The sequence below is a fragment of the Lemur catta genome, chromosome 1, assembly GCF_020740605.2.
Source record: "Lemur catta isolate mLemCat1 chromosome 1, mLemCat1.pri, whole genome shotgun sequence".
NCBI classification, from domain to species: domain Eukaryota; kingdom Metazoa; phylum Chordata; class Mammalia; order Primates; family Lemuridae; genus Lemur; species Lemur catta.
Window position 1 is genome coordinate 275,699,926 of NC_059128.1, and position 16,437 is coordinate 275,716,362.

The 16,437-nt window shown below is 40.0% G+C and overlaps 1 protein-coding gene across 6 annotated transcripts in view; it reads left to right on the forward strand.

Annotated features, from left to right (window-relative positions):
* ITSN1 (intersectin 1) overlaps positions 1 to 16,437 on the forward strand; it is a 194,690-nt gene that overhangs the window by 123,706 nt on the left and 54,547 nt on the right. For all 6 annotated transcript variants that reach the window (XM_045540588.1, XM_045540589.1, XM_045540590.1 and 3 more), the window contains exons 19-22: positions 1,238 to 1,359; positions 10,122 to 10,369; positions 12,379 to 12,538; positions 16,221 to 16,426. In XM_045540588.1, the coding sequence (XP_045396544.1) occupies positions 1,238 to 1,359; positions 10,122 to 10,369; positions 12,379 to 12,538; positions 16,221 to 16,426 (736 nt within the window). The remainder of the gene's footprint in view (positions 1 to 1,237; positions 1,360 to 10,121; positions 10,370 to 12,378; positions 12,539 to 16,220; positions 16,427 to 16,437) is intronic.

Here is a 16,437-nt window from a genome sequence, read left to right on the forward strand (position 1 = left end):
CACATGTCACCAACACGCCCAGCTAATTTTTCTATTTTTAGTAGAGATAGGGGTCTTGCTCTTGCTCGGGTTGGTCTTAAACTCCTGACCTCAAGCGATCCTCCCACCTTGGCCTCCCAGAGTGCTAGGATTACAGGCGTGAGCCACCATGCCCAGCCATGTTTTTTTTTTTAATCTGAAAATAACTACGTTATTACTTGATGTTAGGCAATTAATTTAAGTTCCTTGGGCTTCCTCCTAGTGTAAAATGAGGGTTTAGGCCAGGTGCACTGTGAGCTAGGCTGATGCCATGGTACTCTACTCAACGGAGTGAGACTGTCTCAAAAAAAAAAAAAAAGAAAGAAAGAAAGAAAAAAATAGTAAAATGAGCGTTTATTTTTTCCACTTTGGTCAGTGGTAAATTTTGTGTTATATATCATACAATTCAAGATTACATGGAGATAATATGTCTCCCTCACTGCTTTTCAGATAAATAGATATGTCTCAAAATACTTGTAGCTCTTGGGTAAAAAAGCTTAGAGAGGGCTATTATTAGTTATTGTTAACTAGAATCCAAAATATCCTGTGCTTGAAAACATCTTTAAAATCTTTATTTTGTTTAAAACCTAAATAATTTCCATCTAGGATCCATACTTAGGCTCATGTTTTTCCCTAAAAAACGTAGGGAAGACTGACTTCACCGGAGATTTTCAGTATTAACTGCTCTTGGTGAAATCAGCACTTATGTTTTATATGACCATGTTAAGTGCCTAAAACATCAGCATTTCCATGTCTTTTAGTATGGAAAGTTGTGCTGCTCTGTCCCTTTCCAAATAAGTTTTCTCCTTGGCTGATTCACATTTGGGGTCATATCCTCACTGCTACATTGTGCTCAGCATTCTGAGTGGGGAGGGAGGAGGGTGTTGATGCTTTGCAGATGTGTATGCTAGAACCCAAGCCAAGAGGCAGAGACAAGGGACCTTTAGGCAGCCTGACTGCACTCAGCCTTGGAATGACCTTTGTTTAGAGAGAGTCTGCTAATGAACTCTCTGATGGGTTTGAGTTGTTGACGTCAGATTTGGCTCTCTTTTGGCATTCAGTGTGTGTTTCAGAAATCCCTGGATGGATGGAAATAGTTCTGATGTTAAGGTAGGCAATAGAGGAGATGTCAGTTGTTTGGCTTGTTGTCATACATTTGTGTTCCCTGTAATGATTTATTTTTGTTCCTTCTCCCCATCTCCACCCTTTTTGTAAACAGAAAAGGGTCCACTAACCATTTCCGCACAGGACAATGTAAAAGTGGTGTATTACCGAGCGCTCTACCCCTTTGAATCCAGAAGTCATGATGAAATCACTATCCAGCCGGGAGACATAGTCATGGTAAGAAAGACTCCAGTGAGAGTGTCATTTCTGTGGATGATTGGCATCTGTCCTCTTTTTTGCTCTTATTTGACAATTGTGAAATTATCAGTGATCATGAAACCCAATAATCCAGCACCTAGATTTCTGAAGTATAATATAAACTTAATCTTCTTCATTTTCTATCAGAATATTTAAAAAATGTATCCTCACATCAATTTAAAACAGAATCAGTAAAGATGATGTGTTCTTACCGTATTTTTGTATAAATGGTAATTTTGAAGTTTAGGTTGCTACTTATATATACTGTGAGTATATAATACATAATATATATTATGAGTCTTTAAGAAATAGTTTTAACTGCAAAATATTCTATCATCATTCTCATAATTGCCAATAACTTTTTATCTTTGAGTCAAAGCATCTTTTTTTTCTTCAATTATGTGAACTTTGAATTATTTAAAAAGCAATGAATTAAATACAGGTAATCTGCTTTCCTACTCTGTAAATTAAAAGATTAAAAAGTTCAGGATTTTGCTTTGTTGTAATTTATTGCCTTTAACTATAATAATAATCTTAGGATGGTGACTAAAGCTATAGGAACCATTTTAAAAAAGAATATAAAGCGATGTGGTTGACCTAAATTATTTTCTAAGAGAAAACAATAGTTACTTTATCTAGTTATTCATTTAAGAATAAGAATCTTAGGATTGGTAAAACTTTGTGTTACCCCTAGTGTTTTTTTTGAAGATGGGAATGATTTAGAATTTTTAAAGAACTATGAAAGTTAAGAATTGAGATAAACCTCTTTCTCATACAAGGACTATATGTCTTTGAAGTATAAAGTGTTGGTTGGGTCATTATACTATTATTCATGCATTCGTCTTGCATGTACACATCATATCTCTTTGTGTAGAATATATGGGCCAAAATACATAGAAAGAACAATGTGTTCGGCACTCAGAGAAATCAGTCCCTCTCACCTTTTTTTCTGAGAGCTGCTTCCTCTGTAATTACCATGGGCTGGAAGAATCGAGACCAAAGGTCCCAAATCTTTAATAGTCAAAATCACCTTAACAGTAACAAAAACCTCTTCAAGTATACTCCATGCCTTCATTCAGCACACAGTTACTGAATGCCTGGAGCGTGCTGGGTGCCAGCCTCACTCAGTCTTTATAGAAAGAACTGTTGGATTCTCTTAAGTTTGGACACACCGCTCTGTGCACGTGAACAGTGACTCGAGCCAGCCGCAGTGTTAGTCCACTTTCTTCTGACTTTTACCATCTCCCGTTTCCTGCACCGTGGTTCGTAATGGCCTGAAGCCTCTTTACTCATACTGCCTCATATTTGAAATAGCATGTCTTTTAAAGCAGCTTAATTATAAAATATATAAATAACCATGCAGTAGCGGGAATCTAAAATTTCTGAAAATACAAGGTGACATCAGTGAGGACCTCATTACAAAATTTTTTTGACACTGTAAAAAAAAAGCCTAATGTTTTTTGAAACTGGATTTTGTAGCACAAGGTGCAGAAAAGTAATGCTCTTAACTTAAAATGGGGAAATATTATGAAATGTTATAATAAGGAAATGTTTCAGGTGATCTATATTTCAGTGAGAAAGTATTGCTCTTTTTCTGGAACATATTCGGGCCTGCCCCTGTAATCTTAGTCCAATTAAGTGATATTGAATCCTTTTCCTCAAATTGGCTAGTTAACCAGCATCTTGTTTCGATGAGTAGAGTTTAGATGTGCTGTGAGAATAAAGCATTTCATTAAATATATATTTTGCCTTGCTTTCAAACCTTTGCTTTCCTGGTGGAGGTTAAAGGGGAATGGGTAAGTCCTAACTGTCAGGAAGTCTGCATCTTATTAAATGTTTTGTTCTTTTAAGTCACCTCAATTCCATGTGATTACACATATCTTTGGGTGTTGTCGTGGCAGTAAAAATATGTTTTGAGGCTATGTAGTAGGTTGTTCTTTTTAAAAGAATAAAAGAAAGTTGTAAATCTTCTCAGTTTGTGTACTGAGTTTCTATTTGCTATGCTCCATTTAGGCCTAACTCTGACTAGCCTTAAAAATATATATATATATATATATATATATAAAAAATTTTTTTAAAAAAGGACTAACTCAAAGGCTCTGTATTTGGCAAGTGATTAGGTCAAGTCTCCATCTCAGGCCATGGATAAGAAGAGTTCCAAGTAGATTAAACTTGAAAGATAAAATTCTGAAAATATTTTTTTTTAAAGGAGAATATTGAAATAATTTTCTGGCAAAGAAAGGCCTTTCTAAGCTATTAAAACCAGAAGCCATAAAAGGCAAAAAAAAAAAAAAATAGATCTTACAGTATGCAAAAATTAAAATTTCTATTTTGGAAACTACATAAAAACCAAGGGTTACTAGCCATATTACATAAAGATTGCAAGTAGTTACTTTGAAAAAGACCCATACCCTCAGACATGTTGGGATAGAGTAGGAAGGAGCATTCACAGATGAAAAAAAGTAAAAAGTAAGTGATTTAAAAAATAAATGAAAAGATGCTTAACTTCATGGATGATCAGGAAAATGCAAGTTAAAAAAACAAGACAGCATTGTTCCTCTATCAAATGAGCAAGTTTAAAGTTTGATAATGTCCAGCTTTGTCAAAAGTATAGGGAAGTGGATACAGTATACATATATCAGCACCGTTGTATAAATTGGTTAAGGCAGTTTGGCAATGCCCATTCACATTTAAAATCCTCATTCCCCTTGACCCAGGAATTCTGTTTTCTTCCTCCTCTAGGCCCATTTTGGGCACATGCACAAATATATGTGCACACGGATGTTCATTGCAGTATTATTGGTGAAAGCATAAAAAAGAAAACAGCCCAATGTCCATTAGTAAAGGGATGGTTTAAATAAATTATGGTACAGCTTAAAAAGTTATATAGATTTATATATACAAATAAGATCTCCAATTAAAAAGCAGAAGCAATATGTGCGGTGTAATTACATTTTGGCCAGAAATAAAACTGTCTGTGTATGTATGTGAGTGTTTATATATGTGTAAAGTCTTGAAATATATACATTGAACTGTTCACAGTGGCTACCAAGGGGCAGTAAAGAGGAGGCTTTCCTGTTGAATTTTATGTACTTCTATATTATTTTCATATTTATAAATATATCACATTTGTAATTTTTAATAAAGCAATAAAAATAAATCCAACTTCAAGGGCAAGTATAGCAGAGAATGTCCACCCAGGACTGAAGCAGTGTTTACTTTCTCTCAGATATCCCAAATATGTAATGAAATGTGGAATGTACTGCGAGGCATAATTTGTTGGCCTGTCGAAGGGTTAGCAGTGCCTTTGTTTTGCACTACAACATGCATTGTGACACTGCAGGTGCCATTCAACTGTATTATCTTTGTGAGGATAGCAGTCAGTGCAAAAAGATTAAAAATGACATGTAATGAATGGCAACAGGTTTTTTTTTTTTTTTTTTTAATTTCATGGAGTTGCAATGAAGAAGCCTGAGCATGAAAAATGTGTAGTGGAACATTACTGTCAGTCTCTCCTGGTTGAATAATCAGGGGTTCACTTTTACTTTTGTGGGCACAGTAATCATCAGATTCTCAGATTTCTTTCAGACTTCTTTGAAAAAGAGATAACTATATGTTAGATTTTTAGAAAACCAGCATTGTTCCTTTTTTTAATATAGGCAGTCTTGGGGGCGGGATCCTTAAAAATATTTGGCTTTTAGAAAAACTTGATTATTAGCCCAGTTTTCTCCAAAAATATATTTTTTCATGGTTAACAAAAATTTAATGTGATATCTTGTATATAGTCCTATTCTAAATGTTGATAACACAAAGAAATATAAGATGATGTCTGCCATTATATGTTAAAATCTTTTTAGAAAAATCAAGAGAAATACGTTAAAAAGCCAATGTATGTGATAAAGTTCTCAATGAATATCCATTAACTTTGCTAGGAATTTAAAAGAGGAAAGGAATCAGTGTGAACTGATGTCCTCAGGGAAGAGTACTACTTTTTAAAAATTTCTTTCTTTCTTTTCTTTTTTTAAAAATTTAATTAAATAGAGACAAGGTCTTGCTATGTTGCTCAGGCTGGTCTCAAACTCCTGGGCTCAAGAGATCCTCCCTCCTCCCAAAGTGGTAGAATTACAAGTGTGAGCCCCACCATGCCCAGCCAAGACTTGTAAATGGAAGCTTTTTTGTTGAGTTTGACCTTGATTGCTAAGGCTTTAATGCTGTGAAAATATATGGCCTCTTTCCCTATCTGGAGGTCCTAACACTTGGAAGGTGAATAAATCAAATTTGACACCCATAAGTATTGGAAGAGCAGAAGAAACGAGAAGACCTCTACTCACTGCTGTTCTGTTGAGGTTTATCTTAAGAACACAGGCTGACCATCTAAATGCTTGCCCTTGGGCTGGTGCAGGACTGAGTGCATCTGAATTGCTTAGGGAACTTCAAAAAGATAATCATGCCTAGGCTCACCCCCAGAGATTCTGGGAACTCTTAATCCTTACACAGTATTCAAAAATCTCTCCAGGTAGTTCTGTTAAGGAGTCAGGTTCAGGAACCATTCATCTAACCTAATCTCCTTTTCCTGTCAGGGCTAATCCTAAATCATTTCTAGAAAATAATACCTCATTTTATTTATTTGTTTGTTTATTTTTATTTATTTATTTTGAAACAGGATATTGTTCTGTCTCCCAGGACAGAGTGCAGTGGCCTCCTCATAGCTCACGGCATCAGCTAATCAATTCATTCTGGAAATTGTTTGTCTTCTTAGTGTTACTCTTGTAACAGAGTTTGAACTTATTCTTTTTCCTTTTCTTCTCTTGATGGACAGTTTGGTTTTTTTTTTAAATGTAGTCAACAATACCTTTTTCATCTACCTTCCTTAGATTTCCATAAATTTAACATGTGAACTCAGCTCTTTTAGTAACGATTAGCCATAATATGACTGCTGTTTTGAGGGACCAGTATGAATATATGAATACAGGGGTGGGTCAAGTCTGGCCCACTCACTGCTTGTTTTATAATCAAGTTTTATTGGAACACAGCCAGGCTTTTGTGCTACAATGGCAGACTTGAGAAGTTGCAATAGAGGACAAATTTGCGGACCTCTAAGTTAGAGCTTTAGAAAAGAATTTTAATATCCTCATCTAGGAGTTTGGGAGGAAACCTTGTATTTCAAAACTGGCACATCCGTGAAACACATGCTGCTACCCGTACTCCACAGCCCATCTCATGCAGCCATGAGCAGTCGGTCTGTGTGCACAGTTTGAAGCTGTTCACTTTCCCAATTTGTCATACTCTGTGAGGGAAGATGGAATCTGTTTCCCTCCTTTGTGACATTCAGAAGTTTTAGGAATATTAATACTACCTAATGAAGATGGCAGCCATTGAGAATATAAACATTGAGCAAAGAGGCATAATATTATCAGGCTTTAGCCAAATGAACTTGAACCTAAATAGCTGCTATGTACATTTTACTGTTGCGTCAGTGACCTGTAGTATACAGTTTATAATTACTAACATTTTGTAGACAAGCTCTGTAACATAGTCCCAGAAATGTAAGCAATATTGGGGTTTGTACTTCACTTTAATGATGTTCCACTAGAACTACCCCAAATAGTTTGGGATGTTGCAGTGGACCTAGTTAAATGAAATTGTATTAAAAATAAACTGTTACTAATAAAATCCCCCCTTGATAGCCACTAGTGAGTGAATGTAGTTTATGTAAAAGTCCATATTCTAGCCAGCCATGTTGCAAAGAAGTTTGTGTGCCTAACTTCTTGGTCTACTATACTCATGTTTTCTAAGATTGGATTGGCATTCTGGCTAAAAGTTCCCAAATCCAGGAATAAGTGTTTCTCCTTTTCCTATGTTGACCTTTGTGCTTTTTCCAAATGGTTAATTTAATTTAGATGTTAAGAGTGAGTTTCTGTTATATCCTCTGAACCTTAAAATTAAAATGTAATAATTAATTAAAATTAATGGATCCCTGTACGAATAAATTAAACTAATTAAGACTCTTGTTTGGGCTGTTGTTGAGACCAGTGAATTTCCTTGAGTAAAAGTGAAATACTGATTTCATTGTTGTCCTTAAGGATTGGGGAAGCTCTTGTTTGCAGAGAGAGAGAAGAGGCTGAGGTGGCCCCCTCCCCCACTTCTAATTATACAGAGCACCGGCAGTGGTGCAGCACTTTCTGTCCTATCTGGGGACAGGCTGGGTGTAACCGGTTAACTAGGGTGGAGGCTAGCCCTGCCCATAGGGTGGGACATTTCCTCAGGGCTTCAGATCACATTCCACATGTCCTTGTATCTCATGAGGTTGACAGTGGATCATAGGACATAATTGAGTAAAGCAGCTGACATTTGAAGCCGTCCAAATTGGGCAGACCTAGGAGTTCCAGACAGGCAGTAGTCAGGGATTGACTTGAACTCCTGAAAGATTGCTACGGCAGGAAGGTAAACCCAGAGAGCCCAGGGTAACAGCAGGCAGGCTCCTATATCAGGGAATCCTGTACAGAGAAGCTAACAGAGATTGTTGCCTAGAACAAGGGTAAAGTAGAGAACGGGCTTTTAGAACAAGATAAAAGCCCAAATACGAGAACAACAGCACAAAGTCAGGGCTGGACAACAGGAGAGATGGCTTAAACAAGTCTATCATTAAACACTTCTGCTGTGCCAGGCAGTGGTCTACATATTTATCAGTCCTCACAATGAGCATCACTGTAAGACAGTCACTATCCCCAATAACTCCAAGACAGTTATTATCCCCATTTTATAGATGAAGAAACTGAGGCACCAAGATATTAAATTTGCCCAAAGTCAACCAGTTAATAAATGGTAGAACTAGTATTTAAATTGAGGCAGTCTAGTTGCAGAGCTCTATTTTTGATCATTACACTTTGTACTCCTAATGTTAAGTTATTGAGCATTTGGCTCAAGCTCCTAATCAGTCTGCCAGACATCACCTTTGGTCCTAGAATAGAGGGAGCTGAGCTTGGCTGTTGAACCTGCTGAGAAGTGGGGGAGGCCCTGGCACAACCTGGCTCAGATAGAACCAGCTATGTTTCCAGTGCAGAGCAGCTGCAAAGCTACAGTGTGCCTTGATATCCCCATTAAACAAACAAGGAATGAAAGGTATCTGGCCGTTTGAGTTTAGCATAAAAGAAGATCCAAGTGGAAAAATGTTATCCTAAATCCTCATCTACAGAAACAGTTGGGACTGCCCAGAATAAAGGACAGTAAGAGCAAAACAATGCGGGGGAGTTGGCTGAAAAGTGACTAATGTGTTCACATGGGTGTAAGTGTGAGCACTGATGAGGGATGTGTGAAGCAAAAAACTGAACCTTTGGAAGTAGTATTGTGCTTTATCTGAGGAAGCTCCTTTTTGGTTGCTTGGAGAATTCTCAGCTTTCAAAATTGCTTTTATCCATGAAAATAAAGATTCCCTAAAGTGGAGCAGCAAGCAGACATCCCCTACTTGCTGAGTATTTTGTAAATATTAATAACGTGCAGAACTTAAGAAGTAAGCCTTGCATTCTATTTTCTCCTCCCCTATCTCAAGCATTTTTTATTCAAATGAGCTAATAAGAATTACACCCTATTACTCACTCTGCACTGAATACAGATAGATATTTGGTTTGTTTAATAGTTTTTTGCTTTATTTTTTACTGAGTACTTGAAAAGATTAGACAAGTGGTATTTTTGCTAGATTTTCTAAAATCATTGTTGCTTAAAACCCTACCCACTCATTTCTGTGATTTCTAAACGGCAATGTTAATGTCCAATGAAGTGTTCAATGTCTTACCTCTTTAGGCGGTATATGAAAGGGTAAAAATTAGATAAGATCTCTGATAGACCTTATTTGACTTACAGTAATAAAAATAATTTTTTTTAATAATGCATGTGTTGGCCCTCCAATGTCATTCTCCTGTTGCTCCTAAAATAGTGGGGGTTACTTGTAAAGATAAGTAGAATCATTTTGGCCATTTTGAATGATCCTTTTGAGTCGAAATTAAAATGCAAATATTAAAAGCACTTGGTGTAATAAATAGCCCTGAGATTTTTAAACAGCAAAATTCTATATTCTCATGTATAATTTTGTGAATATTAAAGTTCAATTTGTGCAAAAGAAAACTATAGCACCTTAATAAAATTGATTATTGCTGTAAATAATCACTTCCTTAATTTTCTCATCATGTATCTCTGGAGCTCTTTGGCTAAACACAGCAGTCAGCTTTGCTTCCCCTGGAAATGATTACTAAGGCTGTATTTTTTATCTTCCTTGTCCCTGTGCTGAATAACTACTACTTAGTTATTGGAGGTTTTTAGAGTACTGAATTTACATTGATTGCACCCTTTGCTTTCAACTTTAGATAATAAACCTAAGTCAAATTGTTTTTAATAATTACATGGCTTCCTGAGTGATGAAGCCTGTCAGGTCACTTTCCAATTCAAAAGAGCTCTAAAAATTTAAACCATGTGCCCAAAGATTTCAGGCACTTTGTCTTAACTGCTGTTGTTATGGCGGGGGGAAGGGTAGAGCATAAAAAAATACAAAGAGTCAGAACTTGAATCATAGTGCTTGCCATGTTTCCAGACTTAATGTTTAGAGACCATTTTTCCAGACAAAATGAAGACATTTCTATGCCGTGTGTCAGTCTGAAGGGAGCAGAGGCTTAGGGCTTTGTTGCGGTAGGGTGTTGGGTATATTCAGGGTTGACTGAGTTGCACTTAAAGTTACAACTTTCCCACAGGTGGATGAAAGCCAAACTGGAGAACCCGGATGGCTTGGAGGAGAACTAAAGGGAAAGACAGGCTGGTTCCCTGCAAACTATGCAGAGAAAATCCCAGAAAACGAGGTTCCTGCTCCAGTCAAACCAGTGACTGATCTGACATCTGCCCCTGCCCCCAAACTGGCTTTGCGTGAGACCCCTGTTCCTTTGGCCGTGACTTCGCCAGAGCCCTCCACGACCCCCAACAACTGGGCTGACTTCAGCTCCACGTATGTGTAGCCATGCTTTTTCTGATAATTTTTCAAATCCCAATTTAGTAATCTTTTGTTCTTTCACTAAATGTATCTATAGTCTTGGGTTGCCCCTCCATACAAGGGAGCGGCCTTATTTTCATTATCTTTCTCCTGCTGACAAATTGGGGATTACAGTCTCTGAACTGGATTTAGTGATATCATGGCCCAACAGTGGTTTACCTTAGTACAAAATAAAGCCTGTTATCCTGTTTTGTTCAGTAGTTTATTGGTACCTTTCATTCATGTAGAAGAAATGGAGAAATACTGTTTCCTAATAATCTGTTTTGACATTCATGTCAGTCAGCAAATATTCAGAGTCATTTCCTGCATGCAAATAGCAACTTTTTTTGCTGGGCAGAAGCAGAAATTGAATGCAGTCATGTGGTTTTGAATAAGATAGAAATCTGTTTCCTTTAAAGCTTTCAGCTTTCATTGGTCTTGTACAAATGTACAGGGGAGTGAAAAGGTGTATGCCCTTGGCTGTGTTAGTGCTGTGCCCTGGTTCCTCAGGAAACGGGGAAACGGCGCTGTGAACACAGTGTGTGAGCAGAGGTTTGTAATGACAGATGAAAGCGCTGTCCAGACCTTCAGTGATAGGGCCATGACCTAGATGTGCAGGTGTCTGAAGTTATTTTATACTAGGGTACGAGTAAGAGTGATTTGAATAAGAGGTGTTTTAAATTTTTTTTCAAGTCTAATCATCTTTCAAAAGAAACAAATCGAAGGCAAGCAGTCAAGACGTATGGCTGGAGAAAGATTAGATGGAACAAATAGAGGGAAGAAAGGAGAATAATGACCCAGGGCAGGAGGAAGTGGAGGGAAGGATGTAAGGAATAGCAAGTTTTTCATACTTTTGTTTTCATATAAAAGGTTGAAGGTGCTAAAGAGGGTCCTTCCTATCCAATCTCTGCTAAAAAAAAAAAAAGCCTTCCATTAGCATTAGCATGACTTCCAAGTTGAAGCTCTTCCTTCCTCTTTTGATTTTGTTTTCTTTTTTTAATTTTTTTAGAGACATGGCAGAGGTCATGGTGGGGGTGTCTCACTATGTTGCCCAGGAGGTCTGGAACTCCCAGGCCCAAGTGTTCCTGCTGCCTCAGCCTCCCTAGTAGCTGGGATTACAGGTGCCACCGCCACACCCGCTTCCCTTCCTCTTTTCATCTTGATTAAAAGTTTTGACTTTTTAAACTAAAGCTTAGGCTAAAATAGAAGGCTAATGCCATGGTTTTCAGGATTTATTTTTGCCATGGATCAAGTCAGTATGACTCTCTTCCTCAATAAATGTATGGTGTGCAGTTTTCCTGTTATAATTATGGGCAAACTATTTTCTAACCCAGAAATCAGGATGTGTGGTCTAACAAAGGAATTATATTGATTTTCAAATTTGTTTATGTCTTATAATGATGTCAAAAGTAAATTGCATTTATATCTGCATTCATGAAGATGTGTTTGTCGAAAATTATAAAATCACAAAGTTAGAGCCATTCTTGAGATTGGGGCAACTGGTTGCTGTAAGGGTGCCACTTGTCATTACCATGGTGTCTGGGCACACGACTGGGTGCTCACTGCAGGATGAACGGGACAGAGAAATGGTGTTGAGAAGCTGCAGCTGCCAAGCTGGCACGTTTTCATATTTGGCATATAATTTATTTCTTTTTTCTCATTTAGCTATTGTTATTACAAATTATGACAATGGTCATGAGCATGTTTCTCTGGTGCTTTAGAGTTCACGTGACTGTCACGACTAACCATAAGTGGCAGAATGTTGTTCCCATTTTACCCATGTCGCTAGCGTGTAGAGCTCAGACTTGAATCTAAGCCCAGTGCTTTCTTCTCCTCGTTCTTTAACTGTGAGAGCCACACACATGTACTGGATGTGTGGTGCCCAGGCTCTTAAATTGCTATCTTGGGTTTTTTTTGGGCTGTGAGTGAAAAGCTGGCGTGTTAGGAAGTGCTTGCTATTTATGGTGCTGTGCTTTTCCCTGCAGGTGGCCCACCAGCACGAATGAGAAACCGGAAACGGATAACTGGGATGCGTGGGCGGCCCAGCCCTCTCTCACTGTTCCGGGTGCCGGCCAGTTAAGGCAGAGGTCGGCCTTCACCCCAGCCACGGCCACCGGCTCCTCCCCGTCTCCTGTGCTGGGCCAGGTAAAGGCAGCCAGCGGGAGCGGGAAGACTTAGCATGCTGTCTGGGGCCAACAACTTCAGCAAGTGCTTGTTGGCAGTGTCACCTAGGAGTTGGCCTTGTCGTGAGTGTCGGGGTTGGCTGGCAGTGCAGGGTCTGGTTCCGGAGCCTGAAAACTGCAGTGAATGGCCATAGTGCAGAGGGGGGTACCCTTCTGCCTGGGTTGGTCAGGGAAGCTTCACTTCAGAAGTGGCATTTGAGCTGCATCTTGACCAACGGGTAAGATCTTACTGGAAAATGGAGAAGACTGACATATCAGACAAAAAGTGCTGGGAGGGGAGAAGCTTTAAGGCAGAAAATCAGAGTTTAAGGAAAATCATAGGTCACTCCATTTGGCTAGACCATTGAGTATTTATCAGAAAAGACAGACCAATTGAAGGTTAATGGGAAGCTCTGAAATGCCCTGCTAAGGAAGAAAGGATAAAGGTGGTTATTCTGAATATTTCTCTTTTGCTTAATGCAATGAAGATAAAGGAATGGAATTTCTATAAATAATCAATCAAGCCAAATAGCAAACGCCCATCTGGGAGGTAGTGGGAGTGCAGGACTGTTTCCGATCTGGGAACACAGAGGAAGCACAGGCAGATTGTAGTGGAGGGCCCAGGGCAGGACGCTGGGCAGGAGGCTGCTGCTGTCGTCCAGGAGAGAGTGGGGGAGGGCCTGGACTCAGCTGAGTGAAGTTCACCGAGCAGGAGGTGCTGGTGGAAGTGGAAGCAGAGAGCACCTGGGAGAGCCTGCAGGGGAGAGTGAAGACGGCAGAGTCACAGCTTGTGGGAGCCGAAGGAAAGACACAAGGGCTAGGGCAGAGAAAACAGGTCCACCTTCAAGGAAAACGAGGAAGGCAGAAAGAGAAATGGATTTTAGTTAGAGGGAAGAGTTGGGTTTTGGATGCGTTGAGTTGAAGGTGAAAGCGAGACGTCCAGGTAGTCTGTCTGGCGGGCTATTGGGACATGGATCTGCAGGTGGAAGAGAGGGCAAGACTGGGCTTGTAGATGGAGCCATTCCCGTACAGGACATACTCCTGTCTAAGGAAATGCGGGAGGTTGTCCAAGGAGAGACAATATCGGGGGGGAAATAGCAAGTCCACAGATGTGTGTGTTCTGTGGCCCGGGAGAGGAGGAGGAGCTACTTAGCAGGAAGCGTCACTTTCCTTTGCATCTGTCCCAGCTTAGCACTTAGCACATGTCACAAGCTCAGTCATGGTGGCTCTGTGATAGGGTGCGGGGGACATTGCTGTGGTCAGGCAAAGAAGAGACCATTCAGTGCGGCAGTAGGGCTGCTTTGTGACCTAGGAAGGAGTAGGATGAAGCCAGACTGCAAGGGTTGTAAAAGGACATGAGTGGTGAGAAGGTGGAAAGAGAAGGAGCAGAGCGGAGGGCCCCTGGGCAAGGCACTAGCCAACCGTGTTGTTAGTGGAGGTGGAGATTGAAAAGTGAAGTGTTAGAGGATGCATTTGGTGTGGGGTGGACACAATTTTAAAAGCACAGAAAAGAACAGGGGTTCTTTTTCATCTGGGTGTGGAAGTGTGAAGAGAGATTGGAGAAGACAAAGTGGAGAAAGTTCGGGGTGGGCCGCGTGACAGCAGCGTTCTCCGTGAGCCCCGAGGCCTGCAGAGGATAGGAGGGGTTTGAAAGCCAGGAGTGGGCAGATCAGCAGTCTGACAAAGAGGAGTGAAGGGTTGTCACCTGGGTCTATAATTGATCATTGCAGAGTCTCAGCTTTCTCTAGCAATGCTTCACAGCTAGGGACTAGGGATGATACAGTAATATATAACCCACTGCTATTATTGTTACTATCATAGCAATACTATGCATAGATCTATGAAACTTTCTTAACAACTTTTTGACGAAAGTATCATCTCTGTTTTACAGATGTGAAAACTGAGGCTTAGAAAGATTAAACAATTGTCAAGGTCACAAAATTAGTAAGAGGCAGACCTGGCACTCACACCTAGAGTGCGTGTTCTGTCTGACCCAGGCTGGGGTCGTCGGGGCCCATCCATGTGAACAGGTGCACAGGGCACGGGGGAGATTTCCCAGTGGGAGAGGTTTGGAACCACCAGGGGGCACGGTTGAAATGGCTGACCCTGGGGTCCATTGTTGGCAGAAAGATCTGTGGAGGTGGCTGAGAGGACTGGACAGTGCAGTAGGACTGTGGGGTCAGCAGCGGTGAGGGTGTAAGGTTCACTGGGAAAGGGATAAATGGAAGTTCACAAACGTACCATCCTGGGGGTGTTTGAAATCCAGAGAAACCGCCTCACTTCTGAGGCACTTGAAGGAGTGTCCAGCTAAATGGAAGGAAATAGGGATGTTGTATGTTTATTTAAGAAGGTGCGAACCCGCAAAGTCCAGGATTTAGAATTTATCAACATAGACGCTGAAACTGTTTGACCTGTTGTAAACGCTCCATTTATCAGACATAGTCATAATTTAATGTCAATATAAAAATAACAAAGAGGTACAAATTGGTTCTCAATTAACTCTTTTTGGGTATTATCCTTTTTTCTTGTCCAATTATATATACAACTGAAAGCTGACATTTTATTTTTTAGTGTATGCTTCAAGATACTCTAATGGTTTTATGCTATATTTTTGGAAAAGATAATAAATGCCTCACCCTGCCTTTCCAGCATCATCTCGTGCTGCACCCCTCCCTGAGACTAGGCCACACGCAGCCCCGGACTCTGCTCTTCTTCCCGGACCCCTTGAGATGCTCCACCTTGAGGCCTTTGCCCCTGCTGTGCCCTCAGCCCGGAGCGCCCTTCCTCCAAAGCCCTAGCTGTCAAAATCCTCATTCTTCAAGGCCCGACTCAAATGCTGCCCCCTCTGTGAAATTTTCCCTGACCCCTGGAATTCACCCCCTTTCTCTCTTTGTTCCCGAAGTGAATAGTTGGAACTTCTTTTTAGCATATTTCATTCTGCCAGGTGGTATACTTGGTTGTTTTTATCTCTTTCTTCCCCAGTACTTGTGAGTTGCTTTCTAATAATATCATTCTGTCCATTTTTATAGTGCTTTATAATAAATTGCTTTACCCTAAATTATTTTGGGGAGGCAGAGACAATTTTTTTTATCTTTGTAATCTCACGGCGGCTTGCACATAAATATACAACAAATGGTAATTACAATGAATTTATGTGAACCAAACCCCTGCTTCTGTAAAAAGGAACTAAAGCGCAATCCGGGCCAGGGCCTATTTTCCTGTGTTCACATAAACCAAAATATCAGTTAATTATCTCATGAAATTGCATAAATTTCTGCTCCGGGGCTAACCCTCCACTCAAAATCCAGAAGAGATCAGAAATGGGCAGTTGTCCTGGGCAACTTGAGAGTGAAAATAGAACCAAAATATAAAAGGCGCACAGCCAGGTGCGACAGAATAAATATGACCTCCTAGCTTTTTTAAATAGAGAGTTCTAGATGACTAGACGGTGACTTTGTGAATAGGCTGGAAGGTTTATGCCCCCACTTTTAGACACAAACAACTATTGAGAAACAGTGAAGTGTCTAGCACTCATGCCGTGCTGACACAGGGCCCTTTGTGGCTGTGCATGTGCTCGATGGAGAGAAGGTGCTAGTGCTCACGTCTGCCTTGATTGCTCACAAACCACAATGTAATGAGAGGTCCTTTATGTCATTCCACACAAGGGTGAAAAGGTGGAGGGGCTACAAGCGCAAGCCCTGTATCCTTGGAGAGCCAAAAAAGACAACCATTTAAATTTTAACAAAAATGATGTCATCACCGTCCTGGAACAGCAAGACATGTGGTGGTTTGGAGAAGTTCAAGGTCAGAAGGGTTGGTTCCCCAAGTCTTACGTGAAACTCATTTCAGGGCCCATAAGGAAATCTACAAGGTATTTTTGTA